At 32.3% G+C, this 14,677-nt stretch overlaps 1 protein-coding gene across 1 annotated transcript; it reads right to left on the bottom strand.

Annotated features, from left to right (window-relative positions):
* Positions 1 to 1,079: 1,079 nt before the first annotated feature.
* On the bottom strand, positions 1,080 to 13,568 carry LOC133195905 (sodium- and chloride-dependent glycine transporter 1-like). Its single transcript, XM_061331882.1, has 18 exons — positions 13,501 to 13,568; positions 12,536 to 12,613; positions 11,062 to 11,241; positions 10,759 to 10,944; positions 9,943 to 10,357; positions 9,368 to 9,511; positions 8,998 to 9,160; positions 8,417 to 8,549; positions 8,028 to 8,162; positions 7,769 to 7,872; positions 5,756 to 5,880; positions 5,191 to 5,303; positions 4,032 to 4,160; positions 2,910 to 3,009; positions 2,647 to 2,747; positions 2,041 to 2,214; positions 1,574 to 1,726; positions 1,080 to 1,412 (listed from the first exon to the last, which is right to left on the bottom strand). Exons 2-18 carry the CDS (start codon positions 12,542 to 12,544, stop codon positions 1,323 to 1,325), a joined length of 2,454 nt encoding a protein of 817 aa, XP_061187866.1. The 5' UTR covers positions 12,545 to 12,613; positions 13,501 to 13,568; the 3' UTR covers positions 1,080 to 1,322.
* Between the last annotated feature and the right edge of the window lie 1,109 nt (positions 13,569 to 14,677).

Raw genomic sequence — 14,677 nt, forward strand, 5'->3', positions numbered from 1 at the left:
GAATAGAAGTAATTCATTAAAATACGTTCGACATTTGCTTTTTTTTTTTTATTTAGACAATGTATCTTGTATAAGTATTGTGTATTTCGGTAACTGAAATCAGCTACCTTTGGAATTCCAAGTACGACACCTGACCGCCATCAATATTGATGCTGTATTGTATATTATATGATCTCCCAGATAAGGCTTATTACGATTTATAACTATGTATTCAGAAAATATAAGTTCGGCCCATGGGAATCTAGAGACCAAGTGCAGCTCTGGAAATCTGACAGCTTTGCATCACGTGACCAAGAATAAACAATTGCTGCGGGGAAGAAGAAAGAAGATTAGGTACTGGTAAGTAAGATGGATGATCTTATGTTGAGGCTTGCCTTATTTAATCTAACAATTATAGAATGTATAATAATGTGGATTGACAGGCACTGTTCATAGCGGCTTTGGTAATGTAAATTAATTGTTACCAACCACATTTAAGAGACCACCATGGAGGTCTAAATCTTAAAGGTTTGATCTTTTTTACCTTCAAAGACGCGTGGTGCAAGTCAGACGCTGGTAAAAGTGGATGACTATTCGTCACAAATAAAGACAACACAGTACTGTATATATATCATTTTTCTTTGATTTATCTGTATATACTAGTACATGTATATATAATTATATACTTTTTTGTGTTTTCAAGAATCTGGATGACATACAGTTTAAAAAAAAAAATCCTCGTCGAACTGTTTTGTGATTAGAATTCAACATTCTACAATATATGTGAATTACGTGTAATAGTTTCTTGTGAATTATTATGATTATAATCATTAATTCACAAGAAACTATATAACACGTAATTTACTGATGACAAATTTGTGCTTCCTGCTCTGTGAACACGAATCCGCGTTCCTATTTAGCCACAGACGCTGAGGCCCTGGGATTGATGCTGAACTTGAAAATGATATCGTGAATGTCAACTAAATCAAAGCAGTTTTTAAAAAGTTTTTCAGACATTTTATTGTATAAAATGTACAGAGTATATGTCAAAAGACAAATACTCACAAATTAAATATTAAGTAAGAATTATACATCGGGACAGTTAAACAAAATTTGGTCAACATGGTGACCTATATTGAAAAAAGACCTACAAAATGAGTACATGTATATCAATAAAACTACTAATAAATGTACATATATATGACAATTAAATGATGATTATTTTGAAGATGAGAATAATCAGGTATTTGATAACATACTTAACATATCGTATTGCACAATTTTCGATATATTCTGGGACTATGTATTGAGTTGAGGGCAATAAACATTGTTACAGCAATTGTTTAAACTGCGGACTCGTAGGAAACATGGGAAGTTTGTGTGTGACCGGAAGCCCAGGAATATCGGGATACATCGGGAGTAGAATGGCTTGCCTACAAATAGAATGGTCCTTGTCATTTCAATTTTCGTCAATATTATTAATTGATGTAAAATTGAGCAGTTTATAAAGAAAAGGCACCCGTAATGGTAAATGGTAAAAACATTTCATCCTGGGTACCAGGATAAATATAAACTGATATTTTTCTATTCATACCATAGATGTATCGTAGCCATAGTTTATATATTGGTGTCCCGCTCTTTCACCCTCGGGATCTGCTACAAATCCCTCTACGTATTCCACAAGTTGTCTGTGGCGTACCAAGGCGGGACCCCACACACGAGTTGGTGTACACAGCAATTTGATTTTCTACATGAAGAGAATATAAACTAGATCAGTATAGTGTATAATATAGGCTAAATTCTAGATGATTGTTTTTATTTTTTAATTTCCAACCTAAAATTAAGAGAAAAGGTGTGGAAGACACGTTAGAATCAACGTGGCATCTTGATATGTTTTGTTCAAAATCTGACTGTGCTACATGTGCCGATTTGTGAGTACAGTTTGCGCCAACTTTGCGTTCTATTACATAAGTTTAGCAATAATGCAGTATCATTTGAGTATTATTTCTAGTATACAACAGATTGTAATATTTGAGGACAAAAGCACTGTGGATGTATTACCTCCCACACCCCCTTTGCCTCGTCTTCTTTGTTGATTTTGTATAACATTACAATTGGAATGAATATCACTGAGAAAAAAGACATCAGCCAACCCAGAGCCTCGGACCAATCTGGATACGAATAGGTACCGTATTGGACTGGAGAATAGTCTATCCATGCAAACAGCAATATAACCTGAAAATACATTTTACACACACTAATCACGGTACTAAAATGAACAGCATGTAGGAAGATTTGAATGGCAACCAAAACAAATTTATCTTTGTTTTTCGCTTGCTGCTTTAATATCTTTTGATTCTGGCAACAATATCGAAGGATATCAAAGGAGCTTAAACAAATCCAGGGTTTTAATATGTAGCTTTGGAATATTTGACCATATAATAACAAATGTCCCAAAATCCTTCTTAATTTTCATGGTAAAGATATAAAGCTTCTAAATGTCAGAAGGTAAGTAAAACTGGGAACAAATAGGAATTTGAATGTCATGTGATCTATCAACAACAAAAATTGTCCCATTGGTAATCCGTGTTTAAAAAATGCACTTATTGGATTTTTTTTTCTGAAATTGGCAATCTGCATATACCGATACCCGTATGAAAAACTTACACATATAATAATCGGACTAACAAACATCCAACAAATTTTCCAGCACAAGAAAGGTGGTCTCCCAATCATGATCTCAATATCCTTCAAGTAACGATTGATTCCTTAAAATAAAAAAGACGAAAACTCACTTGTAAAATATCTTCTTTTTTCCTACAAATACTATTAAAACAGATCAATTATAGTGTAGTTTTCATATTTTATTCATATATCTGAATATTAACATTCAAAGAGTGTTGAATAAACTTTAATTTCAGGTTGCGTACCGTATACGTAACTGATGACTAAGATTTCTACAAGACCCACGATGAGGAGGGACCAGGAGGCTACATAATGGTCCATCAATTGTAGGACATACATTCCTCCCTGAATAAAAAAAGTAATGAATCTATGCATGCCTGTAATCTTTTCAAAATTATAATTAAACAATACATTTTATTACATTTTCAACAGTGAAATATTGAATAAAAGTGATATTCTGACACAGTGTGAAAGGATATCAAAATGGTATTCTCACAGTGTGAGAATATCAGAAGTGCGGCAAAACTCTCGATTTTCATTCCCATCACGAAATGTTAAAAAAAAACTCCCTGGCCTGTTATAAGATAGAGTAAATGAACCACCCTGACAGAGACTAAAACTTCCAATGTTTCTTCCAATATGCTGTTAAAAAATCCATGTTTACAACGTTTTTCAATTTCGCAATCGCTTAGCTAATAGCTATGACGTCTCAACCGTTCAATTATGACACCACAGCCTATGACACCGTATTACGAAAAGACAGAGTCAAAGGGAAAATCAAAGAAAATGTAATAAACAGAAAATTCAATGTTTTGTAGATGAATATGGAATTTATTTCACTCGTGAGACAGGATTTTTTTTTTTATATTTTCACCCTGCTTCGCACTCGTGAAAAATATAAAAAATAAATCCTGTCCCACTCGTGAAATAAATTCCATATTCATCTAAAAACATTGAATATCCTCTATGTATTTCATTCAAATGTTTAAGATTGAATATCTGTAAAACATAACAATTAACCCCTGAATAAAAAAATCATTGGTATGTAAACCTTTCGCCTAAAACCTAGGGTCTTTCTGAAAGACAAGGCATAAAATCACTGCTTTTAGCTTGATTCATATATATATATATATATATATATATATATATATATATATATATATATATATATATATATATATATATATTCCTTTGGCGGGGCGATTTGTCAGTGAGCAAATTCATAATGACTGCCGAACCTTGAATCCCTACAGTATTCAAGGTAACTACGTTATGTAGTAACATAGTGCAAATTTATTAAATTAAGCCAAGGAATGACATGTAATGCACATTCTGAATAAGATAAAATATCTAAATATATGAATTACCGGAGTAGTCATTGGCAGTCCCAGGAGAAAGAAGACAAAGGAGATACTGAGGATAACTAAGGTTTTCTTTGGACGTAAGAATGGAAAGTAGTCAATAATTCCGGTTAGAACACTCTCCAACATCGCAAACTGTAAAATAAAAATATTAGTATAGTAATATTTATTGCATTATTTTAAGGAATGTCTAAATATACGTTTATCCATATAGTGCAAAGGATGGAGACAATTTTAATCTGGGCAGTTCGTGCTGAACATTGGGAAAAACTACCTGTCTGTCCCGAGTTTGGGGATGTTGAAATTTCCTGTCTATTTAGTTAGAAAATATACACTAATACACAAATTTTTTTTTATCCCTTTTTAAATCAAGATTAATAAAATTATTGTGTATCCTTTGCGTATATTTATCTGTCTATCCTTAAGACATAAAGAGAATATTTTCTGTCAATCGTTAACTGGTGCGCATGGAGAAGATTTACATGATTGTCTTTTCTTAGTGTGAAAAGCATGGAGAGGATTTACCTGACTGTCAATGCCCTAGTGTATTGAGCATGGAGATTTACCTGATAGTCAATCCCCAGTGTGAAGAGTATGTGGAAGACTGACTGCCAATCGCTAGTGTGATGAATATACATGACGATTTACTTGACCGTCAATCCTTAGTGTGATGACTATGAAGAATATTGACTGCCAATTCCCCAGTGTGATGACTATGAAGATTGACTGTCAATCCCCAATGTGAAGACTATGATGAAGATATACTTGACTGTCAATCCGTAATGTGACCATCAATTAAGAGGTTTGACTGTCAATCCGTAGTGTGATCAGTATAAATAAAATTTTCTTGATTGTCAATCTGTCATGTGGTGTGCATGAAGAAGTTTTACCTGATTAGTACATCCCTAGTGTGATGAATTAGAAGACGTTTTTCTTGATTATTAATCCCTAGTGTGAAGGCCATCAAGAAGATTTACTTTACTGTGTATAATATTTGATTTGAGCATGGAGAAATTTTTCTTGACTCTCTTTCCTTTATGTTAAAAGCATGGAGAAGATGAACTTCACTATATGAAGACAATTTACCTGACTGGGATTTGTAAATGATGAGCCAGGAGAAGTGGAAAAGGTTTACCTTAATGTAATGATCAGTGAGACAACTGACCTGACTGTCAATTCCTAGAGTGATAAGCATGAGAAAGAAGAGAATGGACCAGAGAGTGGGGAGAGGAAGACTAGTTACAGCCGCGGGGTATACCACGAACGCCAGACCTGCACCTGTAAGGGAAATATTAGTATGTAACAAGTTGTGTGTATTTTATCCGTTTTAAGTGGAAACCAAATTCTTAATATACTGTGAAATCACAAATTTTCACGGAGGGGTCAATTTTCGTTGTTTTCTTGGTGAAGAGACTTAAGATTTTTTTTCCTCAAACCACGAAAATTTGACCTCATGAAAATAAATGATTTAAAAGAATTCTCATTTATTTAAGAGACTGCCAAAAATTTGGAGGGGATAAAACCCAGAAATTTTTATATGTTGTGTTAAAGCTACTGCAGCCTTGATTTAAAACAATGACTACATGTATGTAGTGCATACGAAGCAGTACATGTTGGTTATTCTCAACAGTTTTACAAGTATTCAAGTATATGAATTATAATTGTTTACTCTTTACAATATTTCACATAATATATTTAATTTACAAAAATGGCAAGGATATATTTCATACCATTAGTAACCACGTCCTCTACATCCACATTCATATCATACGCCATGTATCCTAGGAAAGCAAAGATGACAAAACCGCCAAAAATACTCGTGACGCAATCTCCTATTGATACTATGATAGAATCCCTGTTATAAAATAAATGAAAATGACAACTCTGGTTAATTTATGAAAATATTCATACCTGGTCATTGAATATCGATGTATATAAAATATGCAGAAATTATTTTAATATGTTGCGTTTTAGATACTCCAAATTCATTGAAATATTCATATCAGATGGAATTATATACCATCTTGTGTCGTTGTATACATACGAGGGGTGATCAAAAAGTTCGAGAACTAATTGAATTACTTCCTTAAAAGAAATAAAATGGGGTTTTAGTGTTCATTATTTTTTGAAGTAGTCCTCTCCTATTTTAATGCACATCTGCCATTGTTTTTGATCACCCCTCGTATACACGTAGAAAAATTATTCTCATATGAAGTAATGTTTTAAGGAAAATCAACAGATCAAAGTTATTGTTGAAATTATAGAACGTTTTATTCAATGGGCAAAATTGATTGCAATAGTGTATATACAATACTAGCCATCTTTCAAAACGAATGCATTTTTGACACTTGACATCTCACTGCATGGTAATAGAGATCGGTACTCGTAACTGTCAACTCATACTAGGCTACTCAGTAAGTCACAATATACACATTAGTAAAAAGATGTAATTTTTTCATTCCATTTTAATAGGATTTATTCAAAATGATTTTAGGCTATATCAAAGGCAAGAAGATATATAATGGACACAATGGGTATTCTATCCCTTCCCCAATGTCAAACAATTACAAAAAAAAAAACCAACTTAAAATTCGGTCAAATGTATAATTATTTCCCACTCCTCCCCTTTCCATTTTTACTGTCCTCTTCACCTAAAAAGAATTCCTGCTTTTACAAAAATATTTAATTCAACTTCAGATTGAAAATAGGCCTGTGTGTAATCCGGGCTAGGGATGTCAACGAATATTCGAACATTCGAATATTCATTCGATGAGTTAATATTCGAATATGAATTTAAGATTCGAATATTTGGTGTTTTTCAGATTTCACAAAAAAGATAATAAATTCCAATTAAAACTGTGCTGGAATTATCCCTGTTTTATTTACTAGAGATCCCCTGATTTTTTTTCACTACTTTCTTATCTTATAGAACTTCTAAATTATTTCATTTTGAGTAAGGTGTAAAAGAAATAAACAAGAATTATTAATGTATAATGCAAAAACTATTTTCAATAGTTTAATATGATCGGAACTAGAATCGAGGACAACGAAATGGAACCCTTCTTGAATGTCTAAGAGACGCGTGAAGAATGTACTTATGAAATAAATTTTATTGATCATTGAATCACATCTTTGATAAAATCATCCTGTAATGTTGTAAATGGCTCAATTTCAGAATAATGAATCAATTACTTGATTATCTCGGGTCGGTTGAATATATTCTTGAATTTTAAAATCATTATCGGGAAGTTAATGACATAGGAAAATTGTCTATGGAAGTGTTTGTTCATATTTTCATAACATTGTATCAAAGATTTTATTATACGACAATCTTGTCCCTAATTAGACGACTGGTTCATCAGTTTGAGCTTGTATAGATATCATTTGTTAAAATTATATTTTGATTGTATACACTTAAATCAATTATTTGTTATAAACATTGAAAAATAACAAATGTATAATACCTTATTATAGACCTACAAATTAAAGTCTACACACAATTTTACTTTCAAATACCGACGCAAAAACCTGCCATGAGAGTATGATGATGTACATTTCAAATAAACTACATTTTATTTATTTTATCGAATATTCGAATATATTCGAATACTTTCACTGAATATTCGAATATGAATTATTGACAAAATTGACATCCCTAGTAATCCCCGTTAGAGATGAAGTGCGCTCTAATTGGTAATCAAATTACTGAAAGTCTTCATCGAATGAGAAGTACAGATGCTTACCTGAACACATTGTTGTGGAATCGATTGTAGCTAGCCAAAGCAATCAAGCCTCCCCACCCAGGCCCCATAGAGTAAAATATCTGAACAGCTGCATCTCGCCACACCTATGGGATGGATTTCAATAGTCAATAAATCGATTGACTTTATGCAATATAGCTCATCAGATAAAAGTACATGTTCTGAATCAATTCCTCACATTAAAAACATTTTTTAAATACATATTTATCGTGTGTGTTAAGTTTTAAGAAGACTCATTTACCTTTGCATCTAGCAGGCGTTCAAAATTTGGCACAATATAAAAATAGATCCCATTCCCAGCCCCATCCAGGGTAATTCCACGGAAAAATAATATAAATAGCACTATATACGGGAAGATTGCTGTTACATATACAACCTGGAATGAATAAAACATTTAATTATCAATTATCCTAATTTGTGACACAAATAATAAAATTTATTTCTAGCTAAGACATGTCAACAAAAATTAATTATTTTAGATATACCATATACCTGTATCTTATTAGTTATTCAATGAACACCATGTAAGTTCCAAATTTTAAAGCCAAGAAATTCAAATACATGTAGCCTACTTTACAATGATGTATAAGAAACAGAAGGAGTCCTAGTTTTCAGTGGAATATTACACACCTTTCCTGTAGTTTTGATTCCCTTCAGAAGACACAGAAAGCATAATATCCAGGCAAACAACAAACCAAGGGCTAGCTCGTATTTAGGTTCCCCTATATTGTCTATACCACTGCTGATACTCAAGAACTTGTTGCTGAAAGACACTAATTCATATGAAGCGTTTTCTTTATAGGTTGATAATCTCTCACCAATATGAACAGAGCAACACTACCTCCAGCTCCAATTTTAATTCAATTTTAAGTATCATAATGATTATTTGTACATATACAATGTACTGTACATGTATTCTAATATTTATTACTATTACAACTTCTGTTTTAAAAAGCTGATGAACAACCGTTGGTAGAATACATGATGAAAGTTAATATTGAGACTTCTTTCAGGGTAAATATATGTAAATAATTTTACACCTTACGAAGATTCGAACACCAAAACGAGAGAAAGTTTCTTTAAGCCTATTGAACAATGTGTTAAAAGTGTGTTTGTTTAAAAAAACACTTTGTTTAACAAAGCTACACTAAAACTTCACAGGTTCTATTTCTATATGATATTTAAAACTTATTCTTAGAAAACAACCTTACTTCCAGTATTCCTCTGTGGGAGATATGCGTCTTCTTCCGGTTACATTTCTGAAAATAGTTTCATTCCAGATTCCTTTGAAGACGTTCTGAGAATAACATGTCCCGTTTGGAAATTTTTGTTCATTTCGTAAGCAAATAACTGTTGGTAATTTCAAACTACAATCTGAAACCACAGAATATACCTTGTTAAAAATATATATGTAAATCATTATATAAAAATATCAAAAATAAATATTTTTATTTACCGTCAATATCACGTCATAAATATCCTTTTCTTAAGAAAAAATAGCATCTTTAGAGCAAAGACACCCAAATTAAAACTTCAACTTCATGAGGATCGAATTGAAAAAAAAAATTAAAATATTTTAACCTTTTGTGTTCCATTTGTTATCACAGGTGCTCCAAGGGAGATCACTGGTGAAGGAAGAGAAGAGATAGAGCACCGCCCACGTAATTAATACGTTGTAATAAATACTGGTTAGTCCAGACATGATAAGCATAGCTATACCTAGACCTGCAACACAAAATGTAATGATCGTGTATTGTTTTTCATTTAAATAAAACTAGTAACTTCGTATAACGTTTCATTACAAGTGCATAATTTTGATAACACCAAGAAAAAAAATCTGAATGAAAGGCTAATTGCACTTTGTTTCCTTTCTGTACATGTTGATTTAACATCGTTTTCATTATTTAGACTTGTGTTTTATCTTATCCTGATATCATATTCGATGTGTTTCACTTTGGTATCCAAAGTTTTGCTTTCATATCATACATGTTTTGCTATCCTTTTTGTAGGTTATTAACAGATTTGATTATAAAATAACCAAACAAATGAGAAATGTCATACACTAGAGGTAAGATGTAAACAGGAAATGAGAAATTGTTTCACTTAAAGCAATTTTAAAATACACTGTACATGTTAAATTCATTCTGTATCTGTACCTTTGAATAAGGGAGCAAACTCCCAGCAGGTTGTTGGCCCGCGACTACAGAACTGTCCTAAAGCTGCCTCCAGATAAAAGAGTGGAATACCAACTAAAAACATCATGATAATAAAAGGTAACAAAAAAGCCCCTCCTCCGTTTCTATAACAGAGGTATGGAAATCTCCAGATGTTCCCCAAACCCACACAGTACCCCAACATGGACAACAGGAAGTCCAGCCTCCCGGTCCAGTTACCACGCTCTTCGTTCTCGTCAACACCGAAAATCTGGCGTCTGTCCGGAGGTTTTCTTTCCTCGGGAGAAGCCTCATTTTCGTTGTTGACGTCTTCATTAGAGGTTCTGTTGTCTCGTTTTGAATTCTTTTTGCTGCTATCATCTTTGATATTATTGACATTATTTTGTGGAATAGACGTCTGTAAAAAAAATATTTCACCTCAGGTTTATAGCTTGAATCACGTTAAATTTTGCTAAGCGCACGCTTGAAATTGCAATGTAAAATTTGCTTAATTGCACAGTAAATCCTCCTGTATTTTACAATGTCAAGCTTACCACGGTGTCATTTAATTCTTGTACCTTTTCTTTATTTGTACAGTTGGTAAAAAGAAAGCAAGAAAATAGCTAGTATGCAATGTAGGAAATTTGCCTCTAGACCGAATTTTGATTTAAATCTGTTCAGTTTATAATTCTTGAAATTCATTATTTAATTAATATTCATTTCATAAAGAAAGCAATTCAATTTTAAAGGAGAGCGATTCAAGAGAATTATTACTAACAACGTATTACTTCTATTTCGTATCACTATTTTGATTCTTACCTGAGAAGAATCTAAGGTTGAATTAATAATGAAGACCCCTTTATCTACAGGGCTCAGAAACACATGAGGAGATTCTGGCTGACCCTGTTCCTGTACAGGGGCCGTAAGGCGACTGTCGTCTGGTGCCGAATAAGAAATATCTCGAGGACGAGTTGGTGTTGGATAAGGTAGTCTTTCGACTAAAGGCTATATACAAAAAAAATCATTCAACTAGACTAAGTAAATACCAAGGAAAATGTCAAATTATTTAAATTTCTTTTAAAGATTTCAAATTTTAGAAACTTCCATTTTTTGGTGTCTTACCACAGGATCCTTGGAAAGGTCTTTTATGACGTATACCCCACGGTCAACATGGTTAAGGAACTGTTTTGGAGACTCCGGTGTCAAAGGAGAGCTAGACTGTTTGGGACCAGGTTCAAACTCACTATAGGACGGTATTGTTGTGGTAGATAGGTTGAAGCTCTGATCATTTGCTCTCGTTTTCTGATAGGGAATTGTTAAAACATAGATGAAAATGACGCTATAACAGTTTTCCAGCGGTGCACCCACAAGCCCTTCGATTAGCTTTGTTTTTGTTTTGTTTTATAATTTCAAGCACAGTTATGTACGCATATACCAAATTATATTTTCAGTGGATGAGAAAAGAATATGTAATATTTTTGAATATGTTCATAAGGGAAGTAACACAGGAAGTAAGTATGTATATGGTACCTTTATCGGATCTGGAATACCTATAAGTATCTATTTAATCAAGTTTCCCTGCACATTGGAAAGCTTATAAATTATCTGAATCTGCATGATGTTACATGTAACATTCAACAGAGAAAGGCAGGTTTTGTAAAGTAGAATGGACATGCAGCAATAAGCCCTGTGTCATGACTGTACTCAATAATGGTATATGCTTTTCTTTGAAAATCTCTTCTTCACCATGGTTACCACTGGAGACTAGAACTGTTTGTCTAATTATTTGCGTGTCTGGGGGCAGTTAAGCATTTTGTTACGTTGAAATAAGGAAGATTTCTTAGCACCTGCTAAGTGCAGTTTACCTCTGTGCAAATTAAAGTAGATAAAATAATGCTTTTAATCCATTTTCAATTATGAATCATAATTCAAATATAAATTATGATTGATAATTTAAATTTATCTATCAAAGAAGTATAAAATTCTCAAACAATTCATAAATACAAAAATCAATTTGTTTCGTAAACAAGTTTCAAATTTCGATGTGTGGGTATTTAAAATTAACTACAATGTAAAACTTCCTGGGTTTACCTGGTATTCAATGTGTGTGGTACCAAATTCCTCTGATTCATAGTTTTTATTTTTTTTTTAATTATATTTTTTTTATCTATGTTTTCTATTCAGGGAATAGTGTTTTTCTTTTTGATTTCGTGCACATTTTTCATAGCCATTGCTTTTCATTTTCAACGAAAAAACCTCGTATGAGAAAATACACTTAATCAAAAAAAAAAAAAAAAAAAAAAAAAAACAATAAACAAACAAACAAAAACAAAAACAAACAAACAAAACAAAACAAACAAACTTTCATTATGAAGAATGAAACTACATCGTAACGGCGAGTTCACAAATTTAATAATCTTGCAAGAATGTGTTACCTAAATTTAACAAAAAATGCACACAATAACGGTTCAGTTATGCAAGAAACCGTTTTTCCTTAAGTTTTTAATCAATAATAGCTAGGGAACGTCACTAAAATGCACGAAGGCGTAAATAAATCCAAGCCATTTTTTAACAGAAAAGATTTAAGGCAACTTACATGATTCATTGCGTTCCGAGGTTTTCCTCAAAAGGTATTTTTACATCCTTGTTCAACGATACATCTATTATGGTCATTCTACAATCAAATAAATGTGATAATCATTGTTGTAAGGGTGTCACGACATCACATTAAACAGTGCAGAGCATGTCAAACACATATTGTGACCTTATCTTCTGGACTTATTGACAGAACACCTCGATGTTTGCCATAGGTAATATGTAACATGACTGAGAAAACTTGGAGACTCTATGATAAACTGTTTTTATTGACAGATTATGGGAACATTAATTGACTCATCTTGTGTCTTATCGGGTCGCCGACGTCTTTAACCTCAATTCTGTCTCTTTAAACACTTCAAATTCCATCTAGATCACAAGTGCCTTTAGTATAGGGTATTCTGCATACGAATTTCTGAATCGTCCCCAATATTTTAAAATCCATTTTATTGGCATTCTTCACGCCTGAGTTCAGAGTCAAGCTTATCTCGTTAAATGCGCCCTTTCAATTTTTTTTTTCTTTTCGTGTAAACACAATTTTTAAAACTTGTTTTTTGAAGGTGCAAATATACACACACGCTTGTAAATGTATATAATTGAAAGATTAAACATAAATAGAAATCAATTCATATACACAATTTATTGAATTACAGGGAAATTCTTTTTATTAAACAACATGGGTACTCCATATACTTGTTAATATTCAGAATCGATTTTCAATACTGCATTGCACCTCTTTATGTCTCAATATAATTTGTAATAACTTGGAATAATCATCTATATCTAGCAAACATGATCATCCCTATTTATAATTCTACTGCAAGCCACCTAATAAACAAACAGATACACATACGTTTCACCTGTATAATTATCATGATCAAAGGATTTGCCGTCTGAACTGTAAAGTAACAATTTTTTTTTCTCAATATAATTATGTATCTCTTTGATGTTCAGATATTGTCTTACCTTTAATCCTCGCATTATGATAATTAACATTCGTCATATTTCTTCCTTGTCCATACACAACAATAGGCCGACCACGCTGACAGTTGTACCATGCCAGTTTGTTGTCGTCACGTGATCATCGATTTCCTGTAAAAGCAGACGGTATTTTCAACCATACTTTTTTTCAGGGAATTAATCATGTAACGATTTAAATAAATCTTTAATGACTGTACCTGTGTACATACATTGATCGACTTGTTCACATTAATTGTTTCAGATTTAAAAAGTTATAAATTCCCAAGTAATCTCTTTCGGGTCTTTCTATACCCGTTGAACCTAGATAATCAATAATCCATTGCCAAACAAAGGTCCCGAATGTTTCTAAAGATCTATCAATTTAACCGATAATTATGCATTTCGTCAATGTTACTTTCTCATAGTAAATTAAGTTCTTGCAGATAGAGTCTGCAGTAAGTTAATTTAAGATTAAATCTGTTCCCAGCAACGGAGGTTACTGAAGTTATAAGTTCGTCAAAATTGAATATATAATATATTGTCTCTACAATTTTACTTACAGTTGTTAACAGCTTAAAAATATTTCAAGAAAGAAAGGATACATTTTCAAATTTTAGTTCAGTTTAAAAAAAAAAAAAACTTGCCCAGGGCCACAGTGGCTACATGAGCCATTGAAAAACTGTAAATGTTCATTTGTCTTTCAAGGATGAAAAAGTACATAAGAATTTTTATATACAATGGAATATTATCCTGTGATTCATGTAGTTTCATGAAAGAATATGAAAGATTTAATTATACTAATACCTATGATTGAAAACAAATTTTAAAACAGATTATCTGCTATGTCAAAACATGAAAATCTTAATCTGAATCATTTAGGAAATCAAAATGAAAAAGATAAATCAAGATATAAAATAGAGGTACTCTCAGAACTGAGTTCACCCAATGATACCCCCCGCTCAAATATGAGTATAATAGCCAAGTCCATTTTTTCTTATGGAAAACCCAAAATATCTGTTCGCTCGGAACGAAAAATAGGAGATGCACAATGGCACAATATAAAACAAGATTTGTTTGTGAAACACTGATGCCCATCTATGGCAACTAAATAGCAAAGGTTAATTTTTTCAAATGCAAATTAAATATGTTGGTACACAAAGTAAGGTTTTGTCTCGAGGAATAT

The sequence above is a fragment of the Saccostrea echinata genome, unplaced genomic scaffold, assembly GCF_033153115.1.
Source record: "Saccostrea echinata isolate AGI-Se365-2 ecotype Australia unplaced genomic scaffold, CSIRO_AGI_Sech_v1 ptg000029l, whole genome shotgun sequence".
Lineage (NCBI taxonomy): Eukaryota > Metazoa > Mollusca > Bivalvia > Ostreida > Ostreidae > Saccostrea > Saccostrea echinata.